The 20,007-nt window shown below is 41.0% G+C and overlaps 2 protein-coding genes and 1 long non-coding RNA gene across 6 annotated transcripts in view; 1 reads left to right on the top strand and 2 right to left on the bottom strand.

Annotated features, from left to right (window-relative positions):
• The window catches only part of LOC148414385 (laminin subunit alpha-3), a 59,640-nt gene extending 50,398 nt beyond the window's left edge, over nt 1–9,242 (bottom strand). For all 3 annotated transcript variants that reach the window (XM_088429665.1, XM_088429666.1, XM_088429667.1), the window contains exons 1-2: nt 8,955–9,242; nt 7,945–8,097 (exon numbers count right to left, since the gene is read on the bottom strand). In XM_088429665.1, the coding sequence (XP_088285791.1) occupies nt 7,945–8,097; nt 8,955–9,212 (411 nt within the window). In that variant the 5' untranslated portion in view covers nt 9,213–9,242. The remainder of the gene's footprint in view (nt 1–7,944; nt 8,098–8,954) is intronic.
• Nucleotides 9,243–10,449: 1,207 nt separating this feature from the next.
• On the top strand, nt 10,450–19,823 carry vps4b (vacuolar protein sorting 4 homolog B). 2 transcript variants are annotated; one of them, XM_088428641.1, is made up of 13 exons: nt 10,450–10,811; nt 12,158–12,269; nt 12,656–12,756; nt 14,906–15,017; nt 15,110–15,254; nt 15,346–15,404; nt 16,526–16,645; nt 16,734–16,890; nt 16,970–17,118; nt 17,929–18,010; nt 18,076–18,295; nt 18,371–18,511; nt 18,597–19,823. In XM_088428641.1, the coding sequence occupies exons 1-13, from the start codon at nt 10,791–10,793 to the stop codon at nt 18,696–18,698; spliced, it is 1,521 nt and encodes a 506-aa protein (XP_088284767.1). In that variant the 5' UTR covers nt 10,450–10,790; the 3' UTR covers nt 18,699–19,823. The 2 variants fall into 2 exon arrangements, with proteins under 2 accessions (XP_088284767.1, XP_088284768.1); XM_088428642.1 differs by lacking the exons at nt 10,450–10,811; nt 12,158–12,269; nt 12,656–12,756 and adding an exon at nt 13,704–13,936.
• LOC148414384 (uncharacterized) lies at nt 10,904–18,283 on the bottom strand. The gene is made up of 3 exons (XR_015867364.1): nt 18,052–18,283; nt 11,448–11,525; nt 10,904–11,362 (listed from the first exon to the last, which is right to left on the bottom strand). It is a non-coding gene; the product is annotated as an uncharacterized LOC148414384 (long non-coding RNA).
• Nucleotides 19,824–20,007: the final 184 nt, after the last annotated feature.

Raw genomic sequence — 20,007 nt, 5'->3', positions numbered from 1 at the left:
ACAGGGGGCAGCCGGCCCACTTGACACCTCAGGGCGCTCATTTATCACCGCACACAAACCGGTTGCGAGCTGTCGGTGCTTGGGGATTCGGAAATGACAGCAAACACACACGCGCACAAATACACACTTGGCATGTCAAGGGGCAACCGCCGCGGGAATGTTTTGACAGCGCATCCGTGTTCGTTAAGGGCATTTACGCTCACAAGGAAGCAAACACGGTAACTCGGAGGGCTGTTTCGCGGTGACGTGTCATGAGGTTAAAGGTTGTCTTACATGCTATAAAAGTGGCGCTTTTTTGGGGCACAAGGTCAGGAACCCGAGACGCACGTGCACGCCAAACAGCGTACGTGTCACATGTCATCACCTGACCTATTTTGACAGCCGTGCGCAGTCTCTTGTACGCTAAGCCTGCCGGCATCACTCAAGTGAGGGGGCTGGGCCACGTTTACATGTTTACGTTTACAAGCTTGTCACGATTAAAAGCAAGCGATTAAAGGTGATTCGATTTTTTTTCACACGTCTCCCTTCAAAACTTTTAGTTTAAATAGCATTGCATACCATGTCAAAATGTATTTTCAGCATGTGCCGCGGGCCCCAACTATTTTTTTTTTTAAACTTCCACAAAGATGGCATCTACTTCTTCACATTGTGAGTCTAAAACTTCGAAAACACTGACAAACACACAACACAGCTGGGGTGCTATAAGGTGATGTCAAGGGACTAGTTTTGTCAAAATGAAGCTCCACAATTCACTTCAACAGTTCTACGCCACCAATAATGGAAGCACATTGCCGTGGCTTGTGAACAAAAACAGCAAGCGGTTGATATATTTTAGCATTAGTGGACAAATTTCTCATGTTTGAAGACCCACCAAATTGCAATGGTTCATTCAAGAAAAAAAAATGTAAATAACAAAATTATTCTGACATTATTACTGCAACTATTTAATTGAAATAAGAACAATTGGGAGTTCTACAAGGGCAGATTAGTCAGCAGGTCCACCTCGCAGTTCAGAGTCCCGAGTTGAATTCCCGATCGCTCCGGTTTTCCTGTGTGGAGTTTGCATGTTCTCCCCGTGCCCGTGTGGTTTCTCTCTGGGCTCTCCGACTTTCTTCGAAAACATGCATAGTAGATGTGTTGGCCACTCTAAATTGTCCTTAGGTGTGATTTATTGCTTACATGGTTATTCGTCCCTGTGTGCCCTGTGATTGGCTGGCAACCGGTTCAGGGTGTCCCCCAACTACTGCTCAAAGATGGCTGGGATAGAGACCAGCAGGCCTGCGACCCTTATGAGGCTACGCAGCAATAGACAATGGATGGATGGATGGATTAATGCATAGAATCCTACAAGTGTCACATTACTGTGAAGTGGACCCCCTCACAATATAGTCAACAAAGCAAAGTTGAAACCGAAGGGCACGACAGAGGCCGTCGGACTACATCGACAATTCCTGCGAGAGTCTGATGTGAGGGCCGAGGAACGCCATTCAAAGAGGCGGCGGCATCACCTCCTGTCACGGCGGATCAGGCCCGTCGGAGCCTCGCGGCCACAATGCATCAGTGCAAAAGTTTGTGTGTGCGTGCGACAGGTGGAAAAGCGGAGGGCGGGGAGGCCACCAGTCTGGTGTATTTTTCTCCATGACTCCATGGTGGAATTAGGCAGTTGGCAAAGAGTCACCGCGGAGCTGCACTCGTGAGCGTGGAAAAAACAAACAAACAGCAGATACGCATCTCTATACGATTGCCATCGTCTTGCTGCGCGATTTTGGCCGCAACTGCTTTGAAAATACCTCGCGATTTGAAGCATTTATATTATTAAAGAAACAACCATCGCGGCATCAGCATGTGTGTAAATGCGGTGGACTACAATCAACCTTTAAAATCATCTCTTCAGGTCAAATGACATAGCTCTATACCCACACATAATGATGCTTTTTAATATGAAAAGCATGTTAGAAATGCAGAATAACTTCAGCGGCCTACAAGCGTGTCATAGAAACCGGCAGAGTATTAAAAAAGGCACAATGGATTTACTGTATGGAGGCCTGGAAAAAAGATGCAAAATTCCAAATGAGCTCACATATTTTCCCACAATGGCGCAGCAGATTTATAAGGCCGTGCAGACCAGCAGTTGCCGGTGTTGCACTTTCCCAGCCTCCTGTTAACAAACGTGGGGCGGCTGTAGTAAATATCTGTCACGTTGGCCCGGCGCCCCAGGAAGCCGGGCTAAAGATGGCCACTTACATCAGCGGGGCAATAGGGACCCTCGAATAGCCAATCGGGACTGAGCCGGCTGCATATGTACACAGTACACTACCTTGTGTATGAATGCTTTTAAATCAAGGTTTAAAATTCTGCTTTGCTTTGATTAAGATCTTTTTTAAGGGATACTAAACCCATTTAGTCATTTGCAGCAGTAAAAAATGAAGCCTTGTGCAGTATTGTGAGCATTTTGGGTCCTTTTTTTCCACATCATTCTCACAGTAGCTTAGCCGAGAGATTGAACACTCCCGCTTGTGTGATCACTGAGTGATTGTGCCATTTTGAACGTTGACGTGCTGTCATCGTCTACCTCGCTATGGATACGTTTGTAAAACCGTCCGCTTCATCTAGTGAGGAAACGACAAAGGAAAAACCGTCCAAATATAGAAAATACAAAGAGGATGTCATCAAATTTTGATTGATTGAAAAACACAATGGACGACCAAAATGAATTTTTGACTGTTTGCCGTTTTTGACTAAATAAACTGGCACAATCCAGTTAGGGGGGAAATTCCCAATTTGTTACGAGGAGGTGTGCAATTTGCAATGTTTATTTAGTAAATTTCAGCATGGCTGAAATGTGACAAATATACTCGTCAAACTGGTGAATAAAATAGGCACTTATTTGGTTTTGTTTCCGTAAACGTTGGCAATGGGGGTCCTTGGAAAATTTGCGCGGTCTAATCAATTAGTGCAAAGTGGTGAGTGAAAAAAAAAAAAAGAAACAACAATATTCCCTGATAGCTTTGGTACAATTTACCCCAGTAATATTTCCAGCTTGTCTGCAGCGATGAACGATTATTGAATGTGTAACAAACTGCGTGGTTGTTGTTTTGAAACTCTCACCATCAAATATATCACCTTTATTTGTTTGGTCTGAGAGGGTCAGGTCATTTTTTTAGCAACACTTTAGGGGAGGATGAAACTTTTGTCAAGGCCCGAGAGCGCAGAAAGGACACGGCACAATAAGGCCCGCCAGGAAACAAAAGGGGGCGACGGCAGCAAATAAAACATTCGCAGCAACTTTGGTGGGAAGTGGAGCCCTGACTGAAGGGATTAGGTTCCGAGGGAATGCTCCTAAAATTGCATTCTTGAAAGCAGATCACTCAGCTGAGCCAAAGCCGTTCCCTCTACCTGAACCTAATCGACCTCTCCTTTCACACGGAGAGAAAAACAAGCACACTCAACATCATCGCCTGCTGAGAAAAAAAAAAAGAGGGAAGCCTTAATTATCAGCAAACCGGTCTGCGGTCCAATTAAGGCAACAAAACCAACACGTGGTAAGCGCCGACATTTAGGGGAAGGTCCGCTACAAGTTGGAGAAAAGTCTCACCAAACAACATTGTCAAAACAAGAATTTTAAAGCCGACAATGTGTCCTATTTTTACAGTTTTGTTATTTTTTTCTCTTTGTTCTGAGGAGATTCAAATTCTGGAGATATCCAATCCCAATGCCTGTTTTTCTCTTTATGATCACAATTATGACACTTGAGAGAGAAAAAAAGAGAGAAATAGTAAGTAAATAAGCGAGTGGCTGAGTGTATAAATAACTAAATAAATAAATAACTTGAACCGAGTCGTGTACATCCAATTTGAATATCATAACCATACTCTCCATATTTTGTATTTCACAGTTTTCAGCTGTTAAATAGACTTTAAAATAAAAATTAAAAAAAAAAAAACACAGCTGTCAAAGTCTAGGTTGCATTAAGTCCTATTGCCATTGTTCAATGGAAACAATTACAATGTCATTTGCAAAAAAAAGTATAATTTGGAAGACAAACTTTTCCAAAAGGCTGTCGTCAAGAAGAATAAACAATGAAAATAAATATGAATACAAACAAAATGATCAGCTTCTCAGTAAAACAAAACGATGTTTACAAATCCAAGAGTTTTCAAATTGTTCCTGCATCGATTATTAATCAGCTGACCCGTTGCTAAGGCTTGATAAAGTGCCACACGTCATTAGATAAAATCAGCAAGCGTGACCTCCTCCTTGCCAAATATTGAGTCTGCATTTAGCTCCGCAGCTTTGGCCCCATTGTTTGTTATAAACGCTAGAAGCTCATGGTGACAGTCGGATTACAGATTTATCGCAACAGATATCTATAATGTGCGGCAGTAGCTGCTGCTAGCTAGTTAGCCAAATGCTAAACTGCTGCACGTCATTTACAACAGTTTACTAATCATTAAACAGCCACGAGTGTGATTAGTAACTTCTTTATAAACCATTTAAAAGGGTAACTATAAATGGCACCGAAACGTCCTCCCGCATCAGTTGTAGCAAAATAAGCTTCGGCTCATCAGATGGACCACAGACAGAAGTAAAGCCTGCTATGTTTGCCTCGCGTGCTCAGCTCACTCAGTCAGATAAGCGCAGGGCTCCTAAAATACATTCCCGAGAAAAATGGAGTGACTGGACGTCTGATACATGGTGTCCATGTTTACAGCAACAATGGCCTGATCTCTGCGGAACAATAAACAACAATAGAGACAACAAGTCCATATTTTGATGTGGACGCATGCAGTTTAAGTTTACCAACAAAAATTGTAACCAAGTAGGCTACTGTTACTTTAAAACAGTGCTTCTCAAATAGAGGGATGGGCCCCCCAGGGGTCCGCGAGGTGATGCGGGGGGGGGGGGGGGGGGGGGGGGGGGGGGATGATCCCAGGAAAAAGGCTTTGTTTTTGTCATGTGGAATGTAACTGCAATAAAGTCATAATTTTCATCATTTTCTTTTAGTTTCAGGCACTTTGCTGCACTTGCTTCTTTTTTTTCCGTTTTAGACTAAGCTATAACCCGTATAAACGCGACAAAAATAATTAACAGTTGTTGAGACTAAGCTATAACCCGTATAAACGCGACAAAAATAATTAACAGTTGTTGAAATTTGATTTATATTGCGTTTTTCTGTTGTTAATGTTAAAAAGGATACATGTGTAGGTATACTTAAACAATTTTCATCAATAATAATCTAATTTATATTCAGTGCATCGACTGGGGGGGGCGAAAAGTTTTCTCTTCTGGGGGGGCTTGGCAAAATATAGTTGAGAAACACTGCTTTAAAATAATAGGACTAGAGCAAAATTAAAAGTAGTGCTTCAAATAATTTTCTTAAGAGTATTTTTTCGTTGAAAAAAAACAAAAAACAACTACTGAGCAACTGGTGGTCATGTTTTTTTTTCCCTCTAAAGAGCATGAATGCAACACACTTCAAAATAAAAACATATCAAGGAGTATGTGTTATATAATTTCTTAGGGTAAGCTTGAATTTTGCTAACATGCACAGCATTAATGGGCTAACGCATTCTAGAGTGTACCCCATGACAAAAGCAACAGCCAAAAGAAAATCAATCTTGTGCTGGGAACAGAAGCAAAAATTCGCAAAAAATCTGAATCTGCACGCATGTGTGCGCTGATGTACCATCTTTGAAAATGTAGCACAATATCAAAATAACTCTCAAAATCTTGTCTCCGTGATTTATCACAAGACGAACCCCGCACATTTCATTTTTCTTCAAAAAATTGGCACATTCATGCCTCGCAAGTGATACAAACATCACATCTTAACAACCCAGTAAACTCAGACGGCGCTTTAGGCTCTCGTCTGCCGGATTTTTATAGTTGCAGTAATGGTCGAGAGACCGCGTCGCCAACAAAACATAACATTCGGAAATACTTGTCTCTCAAATAACGTGTTTCTTTACACTTGGTAGACCATCAACTCTATTTTCAAAGGATCGGCGGAAACGACGTGTTTAAAAAAAAAAAAAAGAAGAGAAAAGCACACTTTGAACCTCGGCGTACACATCAACAGCGCCATTATCTTATTTATCTGCTGGCAGCGGTATAGAAAAGCCACCTGCGCTGGTCTTGAAAGAAACCACAGAACTCATTCAGCTCACATATTGCGCCAATAACATAAATTATCCTCGAGAATGTGTGTTTTCTTTCGAAATACCCACAAAGGTACCGTTGAATTGTATCCTGGAGTTATTTAACGTTGACATCTTCATAGTTAATTTGAAGCTTGAATAAGAATAGCATCATGGCCATGTTAGCATCAAAATAACGTTGGTGGAACCAGTCAGGAATCAATATTCGACTATTAGGCTTTTCCATTTGTCAGCAACTGCATATTTCTGATTTTGGGTCTAGAAAAGTGCCTCATTTAAAAAAGGGGATTTGCTGACTAGCTAAAGAGCAATGCTTTTAAAAACTTTTTACAGCGTTTATACAGGTGTCAAACTCAAGGCCCGTGGGACTGACCCGGCCCGCCACATCATCTTATGTGGCCTGCAAAATGATGATTTGTCTTAAAGTTTCTTGCAAGTTGTCTTCAACTTTAAAATTTGGAGGGGAAACAACAATCATATTTTGTTCGCAATCCCTCCATCGAACAGTTTTCCTGGCCACTGATTTTAAAACTACACAAATGTGTGACAAACTTTAAAATTTGAGTTCTGGTCCTCTGACAGAAAATATTACTACAATGTGGCCTACAAAAAAAATGCGTTTGACACCCCTGGGTTTCACATTAGTCTAAAACTGAAAAAAAATTCTGAAATACAAAAAAAAAGATGCCAATCCTTATTTTATTGCATTTACATTTCACAAAACGAAGCCTTTTCCCTGGGGTCATCCACCCCCCCCCCCCCCCCCCCCCCTCCCCAGGGGGCCTGCCCCAGGATTTAAGAAGCACAGCTATAAAAGCCACATATTCATGCAAATTGTCCCACAATTCAAAACATTTCAGTAGTTTGTTAATACCACAAGGAACAAGAAGTTTACATCTCATGAAAACAAGCAACAATATATCCAACCCAATATAAACCTCATCAGCAACTTGACAGGTAAGCGCTCACAAAGACGCTCGAAGCATTTTTACTCTTGGAAAACAGCAATTCAAACACTCAAAAATATCATCACAAATAGCATCACAAAATATGACACCCACTCATCGGTTACACGTTTGCAATATTTGTCGTCATAAAACGGCTCAAAAGACACTCTGCGCAGTGACAGGTGAGTATTGTTCGCAGTAATGTCTCGTAGTAATAAAAACTGCGTGCGACAGGTGTTTGTGTTTTTACGCGGTAGCAATCGATGTGTTTGCGCGACTGGTAGTGACAGTCAGGCAGATCGCACCGTGCCCGTTATAGCGCACCATAATACTGCGTAACGCTCCCAAATACATGGAGCATTACCACATATTAAACTCAGGCGTCCTCAAGGGCCCCGCACGCGTCCGCGCACATGTAGCCATATTATATTTAGCTATGCGGGGTCTTTGCTTAGCTTAAGCATGGAAATAGAAAAGCCGGCTTCCATTATGTGGCAATAGGAAATTCGAAAAAATAACAATATTCAGGACTCCCAACGTAATGCCTTCCGCCTTAAAATTCGTATGCTTGATCCCAAACCAGAGAATTCCATTCTTTCTTCGTAGTGGATAATTGAAATTAACAGGGCCAGACTCCCGTCCTCTGGTCAAGACTGGACTACATTTGTCTCTTAAATGGGCATAAATCTCTTGGCTCAAATCAAAGGCATCGCTCACTTGACTGCAACTGGTCGATGACGCTGAAAACATCACAACAAGCCACGATAGCGTCGCTCCGGACGGACGTTTCATTGCATAGAAACAACAAAAAGCCGATTAAAGTATTTGCGGTAACTTACCTGTCCGAGGTCTAGGGTGACATTCACCTCATTGTAGCCTAACCCTTTGGACAGAGGGGGGCTCTGCCACCAGCGTTCCGTCCCGTCAATGGCGTTGGTCACCGGGTGGGCTTTGCTCGGATCGGCAGCGTTGCAGTAGTCGCAGAACTGGCCCTGTGTGATATCAAATATTTGGGTATGGCGAGGAGATCAAATTTGCTCATTTTCAGGAAATATTGGACTCAAAGATTAGTATTTGCAATGTTTCGAAGGTTTGCCTGTGAAGGCCGAAATGGTGAATGAAAACATATTGAATATCCATAACTTGTTTTTAAACTTGAATCTTGTTTTTAAACTTGAATCTTGACAATCTTGACAATTTCCTAAAGGTCCATTGTAGTTTTTACCTCGAAGAATACAAACAAACTCAAATTCATTGTAGTATTGGAGTTAAAAAAATGGAATTACCTTTAATTTTTACCTTCATTTTTAGCAACTTGGGCCCAAAAAGGATAATTCTCTGTGGAATGAATAGCTCTATGAATACATAAGCATATAAGCAGGTTGATACCGTTTGGAAATCTATTATTTAATTCAAGGGCATCTTTCATGCCCAAGAATTCAAATTGTCATTCCCAGCAGATCATTCTTTCACTTTAGTGGGTCAAACTACAGTAATCCCATGTTAAAGATGAGACTAAAAAAATAAAAGCATAGAAAATCAAGTCATTATTTGTCCGGATATTAAGTTCAGACCTCGAGGAAGAGAATTGGACCCCTTTTGTCCCTTACAGTGTATTCAAATGCGAGCATTGTGCATGTTTCATTGTGGGACTGCCATTATTCCTCAAGTGATGAAGAGCCCTTACACTTCAACTGCTGAAGGCTATTTCCTTCACAAACAAAGGAGCAAAACTCCAAGGATTTAAACCGGTCCAAACCTTGTATGCGGAAAACAGGAAACATCCAGAATGGTGGCTTTGTACGCTTAATCTGGATGGCGCTGCAACTTTTTGCGCGTGCAAGCTTACCCGAATGTTTTGAGTGAGAAGTCCAGCGGTTGGTCCCCCGACAAGTTTACAGTACAAATCAGCCCTCGGCGTCCCGAACTCATCCTTCCCGCAGGTCGCTGTTGCAGAAATCCTCGATCCTTGCGCCAGGTTGAAGTACGGAGGGCTCAAACTAAAACCGCTGTGCCCATCGAACGTTTCTTGTGCACGCGTGCACCTGCAAACAATAATAAAGACGAAGGCTGCGAGGAGGTGAGCTCCCGTCACCTCTCTCCCCATGTTCGGCACAATCCACACTAGAGGTCCCGATTGACGGTCCGGTCATCTGGAGACGCCCGAGGAGCGCAGCGTCCTTGTGGGCTGCGCCATTTACGCGCGATACTTCCTCAGATGAACACCTTCTCAAAGTCCAGCTTTTATCGCGACGACCCACCGGAGGAGGAAATGATCCGGGGGCGCATGTTTCCTTGTGGAAAGCTGCAAGTGCGGAGAGGTTCTGCTAACTGGGGATCTCAGGTGTCACACGTCGACTAGTTGCGACTGCTTGTGTGGTCCTCCTGTCACGATTTGTCAGATTGACAAACGTACTCACAGTAACTAAAAAAAACAAAAACATTCACATCAAAGTACAAGTACTTTTTCGATTCGTGCTGCGTAAATAAAACTACAAAAGTAATGAATGAGCAGGACTAAATTAGCAAAACTATATTTGTTTTTAGTGTGTCGTATTCAATGGCTATTTGGATATTGTAGCCCAACAATATACATTTTCTCCACACAAAATAGCAATCAGAATGAGAAAAAGTGTTTTCATTCATTTCTGGTGAGTATTTGGAAAAAACGTATGACTATTTGTGTCCCTTAAATGTCTCCTATTTCTGCAAAAGGACACATATGAAGACATTTTGAGCTGTAGCAGGTAAAAGTACAAAAGTATAGAATGAGCAGGACTTACAAATACAGATTTGTACTGAATAGCTTAACTGAAGCAAAACTTGAAAATATTTTCGTGCATTTTATACAATGGCTCTTTGGATATTTTAGCACAACAATATTCTCCCCACACAAAAGACCAATCAGAATGAGAAAACGTGTTTTCGTTGATTTTTTGGTGAATATGTGAGACAACAAATAGTATGACTATTTGTGTCACTTAAACGTCTCTTATTTGTCCAAAAGGACAAATGTTAAGACATTTTGTGCCGGAGCTAACTATGTTTCTATTTGTCGATTATTTGTTCAAAAGGACATATATGAAAACATTTTGTGCTGCAGGTAACTATGTTTCTATTTGTGGAAACGGAGGCGTTTCTGCACCGCTGTTGTAATCATAAACGTGTGTGAGTTTTCAATGCCGTGCAAATATAATTGTAATTTTAGTGGAATTAAATATTGGTGAAGTAACATGGGTAGGTCAGTCCAAAACTAGAGCTCTGGCTCACTCCAGTGTCACTGCAGTGTATAACTTTTTTTTTTTTTTTTTTAAGGGGCGTAACACAAGCGTCGGATTTCAGCCATCCAAGTGAAACGAGAGCGATCGTACCGAGTTTCATTTTAGAACGAGTGTTTTTTCTTTTCTTTTAAGTTAGTGTGTCGAATAATAAATGATAACGAAACATTTGTGTTTGAATGGATTTCCATGGTGGGCGAAGAAAAGTAAAGCAGTTTTCGGAACAGGCACGACAACAACTTGTGACTCAGCGACTGGCCGGCATTGTTGCACGTCTGGATCTCCAACCAGGAACTTGAGTTTGCTGTCACTTGTCAGTGCGTGGCTGCGTCATTCCTGATTTTCAACATTCAAAAACCCGGCTTTGTTTGTTTTCTTTTTGCGTTTGGGTCTACTGGACTCCCAACATGGAGCCCACCAATCTGCAGGTAAGACGAAGGTTTAATGTTCTTTGTTCCATACATGAGAAAAATGTCATTTTGGTTAACAAAACAAGTGTTCTTATTCAATCTGGGAAAGCCCATGCTTTCACCATGTAAACAATGCGCTCTTTCAGCCATTTGTAAACTGAAAAAGCGTGTGGAAACATAGCTGTTGTTGATCGTAGCTGGTACTTTGTGGACTGTCGTTTCATGTTCACATGATTTCATTCTACGCTACATATCAAATCTTATCTTCCTCACGTCTCGCAATAAAATGATCTTAAGCTTATACAGTCCATAATTTATTTTCTTAACTGAAAGTTTCAGCAGGATATATTTTCTATTGAGAAGGAAGGAGGTCACAAAATCCATGAATATTTAATTAATAAATAGATTTGGAAATAGCTCCTTGGAGCAGTGTTTAGCACGTTTGCCTCAAAGTTCAGGGACCGAAGTTCAAATCCACCTCGCTTCGGCCTCCCTGTGTGGAGTTTGCATGGTCACCCCAAGCCTGCGGGTTCTCTCCGGGCACTCTGGCATACACACTCCGCCACACTCTAAAAACATGCATGGCAGGTGTATTAGACATACTAAATTGTGCTTGGGCGTGATTGGGTGCGTGAATGCTTGTTTGTCCCTAACCTGAACACCTCACCCACGACCTGGAGACAACTGAGATAGGCACCAGTAAGCCTGCGACCCTTGTGAGGATAGGCGGCTCTAGAAATGGATGAAAAAAAAAGGTTAATCACAATTTATTTCATATGTTAATTCACGGGTGTCAAACGCGAGGCTCGGGGGCCAGATCTGGCCCGCGAAATGCTAATAATGACTTCCAAGTGGCTGAAATACCAAATTTGCAAGTTATCTTCAATTTCTACAGATTTTTTGTTACCAACACCCCTTTTGAACAGTTTTGAGCGGTCTCTGATTTCAAGATGTGTAAACGTGTAATGATCAGACTTAAAACTTATTTGACTTCACAGTCACAATGGCCCTCCCACAGAAATTATAACTACTTTTTTTGTTTTACTTCAGCACAAATGCATTTTATTTAACATTATAGTCATTTTCATCTCTATTTTGTGAAAAGAACATGTCTACACTCTCCTCCAAAAGTTTTAGAACAGCAAGGCCGTTTTCTTTAGTTTTGATGCTGACTGGCAACATTTGGGATAGTTATGAAAACATGAACATGGGACAAATATTCAGCAGTAGTAAAAAGCAAATGTTACATTTTGATTTGGCACATTATTTTTGTTATTTGATGGTTAATCGTACCTCTAATATGCATTATAAGTCCACATATGCAAACCAAAGAATAAGTATCACTTTGGATTGTCATTTTTTAGAAAGCCATAGCAACGGCGCAGAAGGCCGCACAGGAGGACCAAGAAGGGAACTATGAAGAAGCCCTTCGCTCCTACAAACACGCCGTCAAGTACTTTCTCCACATTTTAAATCGTGAGTGACCAAAGCAGGTACCGCATTGTATCTGATATCGTTCAGAAAGGCTCCAAATGGCTCTTGGCGGTCCAGAAATGATTTTGCCTAAAAACTGTCATTGAATAATGATTTTTCTTGTTCTTCTGTGTACCTCGAAACCTTAAAATTCAAATCCCCCTGAAGTTGTTCTAAAAACCTGTCACAAATTTGTGTGAGACTTCAGCTCAGTGAGTATCTTAAAGATTGACTCGTGAATCAATTCAAGCGTGTTTTCATTGCTTTGCTATGTTTTTGGAGGAGCTCGCTGATGCAAAGAAACAAAAGTGTCTTTGTCGAATTCCTAGACAAAACACCTCTCATTATTGAATGCTAATAAACATAATGACTTTTTATTTTTCTATCAGGTGAACCCCAGGGTAAAGATGGCAATCAGAAAATCAGAGACAAATGTAAGGAGTACCTGGACAGAGCGGAAGAGCTACAAGAGTACCTAGACTATAAAGAGGTTGATACAGACTTATGCTTCTTTTGCAAATGTGGAAATAATTATGTACATGTGGTACTATACAACCACCCTGACATTCATGGTTTTGAGTTTACTCAAGGTATGCATTTAAGTCACACTAATATACAGCCATACTTACTATTTTTCATTTAATTCTTATATATTTATGGCATAACAGTGATTTTATGCAAACATTTATCACAATTATGTATTTTTTTTTCTACAAGCGTAGTTATATGATCCAATATATTGTGATGTCAGAATATTGGTCATGCACAGAGCTGGTAAAATAACTCATACTCAGTTAGAAGTACAGATATCGTACAACCGTCAATCAACAATTCACCCAAGGTTCAGTTTTCTTTATTGTAGTTTTTAATAGTAGTATAATTTTTTTGTTCCCATTGTGTTCCTTGCATGAGCTAAACAAGACAAAGAGTAGATTGCATGTTTTAATGGATTAAAATTAATAGGTGGTAAGAAAATAAATACTCAAGTACAGATATCCGAAAAATATTTATTAAAATATTCATTTTGTTAGGTACTTCTACTGGTACACAAAACACGCCTAGTTATTTTATACCCATTGTTCTGCGTTTGTTTTATACTTACAAAGTGTTTTCCATAAATAGATTTACTGTATCAGGGCTTCATAATTGCGTTAATGATAGTCGATGTTCCGACTAACGTACAAAACATTCGGCGCCAAGTCGTAAATAAGGACATACCGGAAGTATAAATGGATTTAATGTTTCAAACGTCCGACACTTCAGTAGTGTATGTCAAGCGTTGTCAAGTTCAGTGCCCAAAATAATTAATTTGCATTCCGGCGTGTAAAAAGATCGCATGGATACATGTTGTTTAAATAAAACAAAAAACATAAATAAATGGAAAAAGACGGAGAATAAAAACAAGTCGAGTGACGTGCCAGAGCGTCGGCTACGTCGTGACGTCACCACATTCCCTGTGCGCAAGTCGCCGCTTTTCAATGCGGAAGTTCCTCCTCGAAACAAGTCGGGGACGATTTCACAAACGAAAACAAGCTAAAGAGACACTAGAGTTATATGTCGACAAATTTGTTTATCAAATAGGCTTTTAGGCAAATTGTATAAAAATACCTCGCTCGTTTCGGCTATCGGACAACTGATCAGGCCTCATGGCTACCAACAATAATTTACAGGTAAGTCAAGTAGAGGCTCAAACGCGAAACTCGAAAGGATTGGGGAATAACTTATGAATTTCATCGACGACTTTGACCAAGGTTGTTTTTTTGTCTTAAGATTTTTTTATATTCGTCAAGCTATCTTTCGTTTTTGGACGATAGTCGACGGATAAAATGAAAGGTATATGCTAGTTAGCTATTTTAGCTCCCTTAGCCGATGCTAAATTTCACATTTACCACGAGAAAGTCGTCCGTAGACAGCTAAACGTGTAGACTAATAATGTATCACGCCTAATAAAGTAATTGAAGTACGATTTTTTTCCCCAAATAAAAATCTTATATCCGGCGGTGTGTTGTTGGCGTGAGCTTTATGTTGACAGCGCGGCTAATACTAGCATGTTAATTTTGGCCTCTTCCGTGACTCCGATTTTACATAACGGAAGAACATAGTTACTACATTATGGACTGGCTGTCATGTTTATAGAAAGGATTACAGTCGTAAAGAAAAATGGAAGCCTATACAAAGTGGACGCCAAGGTAGATGTTCCAACACCTGACGTCGTTGACGTGACACGGAACCACTGTGTGTCTTTACAGCGTGGCGTCATTGGGGACACTAAACCCGACAAAGTGTCTGATAATTGTAAATGTTTTTGAAATTCAAAGTGAACAGAGAGATGATTACCACTCCATAATGGTGTTTTTGTGATTACCAAACCTGACCTGTGGGAGGGAGCATGGGGCCACTGAGCATCCATACTCAAAAAATACTTAGGGAAAAAAGTAGAAGAAGAAATAAAAGCTGTTGGGGAAATTTAAGATGAGGAGGAAAAATACATCGTAACTATTTCTGGACTACAGAATAGTCAAGATAATCTATCGGACACACGGTGATGGATCTTTTGTTGATTTTGATTGCGTGGGATTGAAAATCTTCTAATTTGGCTTTTTTGTCGCTGTGCGTGTCTCGTGTGTTTTTGTTAATAGAAAGCCATCGATCTTGCCAGCAAAGCGGCTCAAGAGGATAAAGCTCAGAATTATGAGGAGGCTCTGCGGATGTACCAAGCTGCTGTACAGTACTTCCTACATGTGGTTAAATGTACGCCTTAAATCATAAAACTATCTTCATCTTGCACAGATGGCAAGGTTTTGAGAAGTCGCGTTATGATTGAATCTCTGAACTTTTTCCAGATGAAGCTCAAGGCGAAAAAGCCAGACAGAGCATCCGGGCAAAATGTAACGAATATTTGGATCGGGCAGAGAAGCTGAAGGAGTATCTCAAAAAGAAGGAGAAAGCTCCACCTTCAAAACCAGTCAAGGAGTCGGATAACAAAGGGTGCGTTTGTGGGTGGGGCAATGATGTATGGACCCATTCAGGTCTGACTTAAGATCTTCGGTTTGTTGATTTTGTTTGTTTGCGTGCTCAGGAATGATAGTGATGACGGTGACGATCCGGAGAAAAAGAAGCTGCAGAATCAACTTTCAGGTTCGTCATTTCGCACTTGCGCAACAGTCGGGAAACGCAGCACAGCATCCAACCGAGGAGATTTATTTTTATTTAATTTTTAATCATAGGAATGCGTGCCGTGAATTAATTTGTTCCAAACTCTCAAACTATCCCTATCTTTAAATGTTATTTTAAGTAGCAAATTCTTTGTAGTTTTCCACAGATAAGGAATAGTTCAGTCCTCAGAGAAAACTCTTAAGGAAGCCATTTTTAAGCCCAGCAGACATACAACAGAGAACTGGAAAGGGTTTGCGGAGGGCTACTGTTACCTAAGGCTGTTTTAAATGTTTTACAAGTGTTGTGGATACAAGTAACCATGTAAAACAAACAACAAAAACCTTTAGTGTGTAAGATTGAACAACAGAAGAAAAGGCTCAAGCAAGAGGTCATGTGTTGGTAGGCAATTATAAATCCAAAACTGATTAAATGGGGATAGTCAGGAACCCTTATTTCATTTTTATTATTTAGATAAAAAGAAGGAACTTTGTTCATCTTGTCATAGAAAATCCATCTTTCTTAGACTCTGGGCAAAAAAGTCAAGGTGAGAGGTGGGAAAAAAATGCAGGTTAGACGGAGTCCAGTGTGCATTGATCACAAGCACGTCGATCATCTTGTTCGCCAACCCACCTTCCTAATAGTTTTGTGACCTGCTAAATGTACTCTTCTTGCATAGCTTTTTGTACAATTTGTAATTGATATTTACTTCAATATTTGTATTGCGCATATTGTGCTAAGCAGCCAGACCTTATATACTATTGAACCCAAGGCTTTAAACGTGAGTTTATTTCTATTTACTGACAAGCGTCATGTCGTCCACTACATCTAACCAATGAAATTACCAAAAACATAACACTGAAGCGGCCAACAGTATGCTTATTGTAGCTCAAAAATGATATCTTGCACAGTGCTCTATTTATAAAAGCACTTGTGATACTCAGTTAGTTTTAAAGGAACCGCTTTTGCCTTGTGTGATGTCACAAATAACGGATTTTTCTTTTCCCCTGTCATTACTTTATCCAGGCAGCCTTTTTGCTACAGGTGATTTCATTTGTGTCACCATAGGTTATCCAATGATAATCTGTCTTGGGGTTTTTCTACAGGTGCAATTGTAATAGAGAAGCCAAACATCAAGTGGGATGACGTTGCGGGTTTAGAAGGTGCCAAGGAGGCCCTAAAAGAAGCGGTGATTCTTCCAATCAAATTCCCTCACCTATTTACAGGTAGGTATAGTACACAGAGCAATTCACAAGGTCTTGTGGTGTTCCTAATTACCAGTTAAGTTCAAGTTGGCTATATTTGCGTTTTAAGGAAAGAGAACGCCATGGAGGGGGATCCTGCTCTTTGGACCTCCAGGTACAGGAAAGTCTTATCTGGCTAAAGCTGTCGCCACAGAGGCAAACAACTCGACCTTCCTGTCTGTCTCCTCGTCTGATCTCGTCTCCAAATGGCTGGGCGAAAGTGAAAAGTAAGCCGCCGAGTTGGCGTGAAACTTCACGGTATGATCAAACCGGCATAATGCTCACCGTGAACACGTTGTCGTCCAGGTTAGTAAAGAATCTGTTCGCCCTCGCGAGGGAAAACAAGCCTTCCATTATCTTCATCGACGAAATCGACTCCCTCTGCGGCTCCAGAAGCGAAAACGAGAGCGAGGCGGCGCGACGTATCAAGACGGAGTTTCTGGTACAGATGCAAGGTAGGTCGGATGAGCTTCAAGCACTTGCTGATGAAATCTCGAGTACCGACTTCAAGTTGCTTTTTGCGTATTCTGCCAAAAGGTTTATTAAATTCGTACGAATAAATGCATTCCTAAGTCCTTTGTTTAAAAAAAAAAATACTAATGCGGAAAAGTAATGCTTTTCATCGGCTGAGGGAACATCGGGTCACCATGGAAACACGAGCTGCGCGCATTCCACATTAGGCCTCTATTTGAATCCCAATCAAAGACTTTAAGTCTCACGACTGCATCTTGAGCACCTGGCAATTCAAATTCTACCCAGAGGCCTGTCTAAATGACAAACGTATAAAACAAATGCGTTTCATGACATGCATGTACAAAGCAGTGTTTTTGTTTTATTCATTGCTGAATGCTAGAATATTAAAAAAAGAAAATTGAGACTCACTGACATTTAAGTCATCCTGATGTTTTGGCGCTGATTATTTTGAAGGAATTCTAAGTGGCTAGTAAACAAGTTAGCAATCTAAAACTCCAGCCGACGTTTCACTTTGCTTTACTCTTGACAGCTTTCCACCCCTCCCTATCCTTCCATCATTCAGTAAAATGTTAACAATGGCCTGCTAAGCGGGTCACACGGGGTAGAAAAAATGTTGCTGTGCTATAAATAGAAGTGAAGTAAATAAACTTATATTGATATATGGTTCATTTGCCTTTTAGAGTTAGCATCAATGCATATTATTGTCTATAGCCACCAATGGTAGTGAGTGACTTGAATCCCACTAATAAAAGAAATTGCAATCAACATACTCTAATGTGCTCTTATCACAGGCGTTGGAAATAACAATGACGGCGTGCTAGTACTCGGGGCCACAAACATTCCGTGGACCCTGGACTCTGCCATCAGAAGAAGGTATTTGCTACGCTCGTCGCCTCGCGCCATTATCCACTCACCTCTGTTTAATGAAACCGTGTTAGGTTTGAGAAGAGGATCTACATCCCGCTGCCGGAAGAGCACGCCCGCGCCTTCATGTTCAAGCTCAACCTGGGCTCCACCCCCAACAGTCTCACCGACTCGGACTTCGTCACACTGGGCAAGAAAACGGACGGCTACTCAGGCGCGGATATCAGCATCATTGTGAGAGACGCGCTCATGCAGCCCGTCCGAAAGGTCCAAGCGGCTACCCACTTTAAAAGGGTAGGGATTTTGTACGTTTTATTTGAAACGTATCGCTTCCGCCCGACTAATTATGATGGCGTCGCGTTTTCGAAGGTGAACGGACCATCGAGAGAGGATCCCAAAATAATCGTAAACGACCTCTTGACGCCTTGCTCGCCGGGCGACCCCAACGCAATTGAGATGACCTGGATCGACGTCCCCGGAGAGAAGCTTCTGGAACCTGTAGTTTGCATGGTGAGCGCGCTTGTTCAAGACATTGTTGCGTTTCCTTTTTTTTGTTATGGTGGAATCCTATTTTGATAGAATTTGCTTTTTGCAGTCCGACATGCTGAGGTCCCTGGCTAACACCAAGCCCACCGTCAACGAGCAGGATCTGGGAAAACTGAAACAATTCACAGAGGACTTTGGACAGGAAGGCTGATTAGATTTTTTTTCAAGCAGGCCAAACCAAAGCAAAAATAATTGCAATGTTCTATTTACAGTTTGTCTTTTGTTTTTTTTCCCCCTTTCTTCCCGTTCGATCTTAACCATTCATCAGATAACCGCTGTCTCTCCGACAGTCTGATAACCACAGAAAGGCTGTAAAAACCATTATTCCTCTCCAAATACAATAAATTTAAGCTTCATGACAAATTTAAAGGGGTGTTGGACTTCTAAAGGTGCAAAAAAAAAATACCCGGGCTGCTCCTTCAGGCTAGGGTTATGCACGCATATAGTTCTTGTCGTAAATCAACGAACGGCTCACCTTCTCTTTTGTATAAATAGCCAACAAGCATTTTCTAATGTGTATTTTGTGGTATCATACGTAGTCCGAGGAAAGCGAAACAGCATTGGAGATCTTGTTGTGTGTCCATAATCTCAGTGTGGTATATATATAGCATAGGCATTTTCGACTTTGTGAGACACTAGATGAGAGCTACGTTAGAGGATCGTCTGTCCACTCTCAGTTGTATGCGTTGAATGGATCACCAAAGGTGCCAGACCAGCATTATTTGAAACAAGGACTCTTCACAGCTTTTTTGGCACTCATGTCGCTCAATTTATATTATTCTCACACCCTACTGGATAATTGTTGCATTTTTTTTTTAAATATCAGGACTGATGCTGGTTAATTAACTGCTAAAAAAAAAAATAAAAGCCTTACACAAAGTTGAAATTGGATTGTGAATTTTGACGGATCAAATTGGAGGCTTGTTTGTACATTGCGGCTAATAGATACATCTCAAATTAAAAGTTACGCTGTGCATACTGTGCCTTCTAGAGAAGCTGTTTATTTTTGTATGGGTTTGTCTCAATTTGTCTTTGTGCTTGATCATCAAAGTGCATTGACATTACTATTACTACTACATGTACAATACTTGCACATTTCCTGTACACCTATACGGAATGTAAACTACATTTCTTTCCTTTGTTTTGATGGGAATTTATCTATACGCTATTATATACCGACATAAAACCATTTTTTTTTGTCTGAGGTCAACTTTTAAGTGTTGTGCTCCCGTTTCTTTTAATTTTTGAAATGTAAATAAAATACGTTAAATGTGAAGGTTCGTCTTTAAATGTTTAGTCTTGTAGAAACATTTCAATTGCCTCACTTATTGACGTGGGTACGTTTTGCGGCAACACGGGATGCCCAAAGCCAAAGTGGAACGTTGCATTGTGGGAGTTGTAGTCCACCGCCGCTCGCCCCCGCGTGTTCAAAAGCTAGCCAACTGTTCTCGAGAACTACA

Source organism: Hippichthys cyanospilos, chromosome 12 (genome assembly GCF_059441005.1).
Source record: "Hippichthys cyanospilos isolate Australia breed blue-spotted pipefish chromosome 12, RoL_Hcya_1.0, whole genome shotgun sequence".
NCBI lineage: Eukaryota > Metazoa > Chordata > Actinopteri > Syngnathiformes > Syngnathidae > Hippichthys > Hippichthys cyanospilos.
This window is presented reverse-complemented; position numbering and strand designations above follow the sequence as displayed.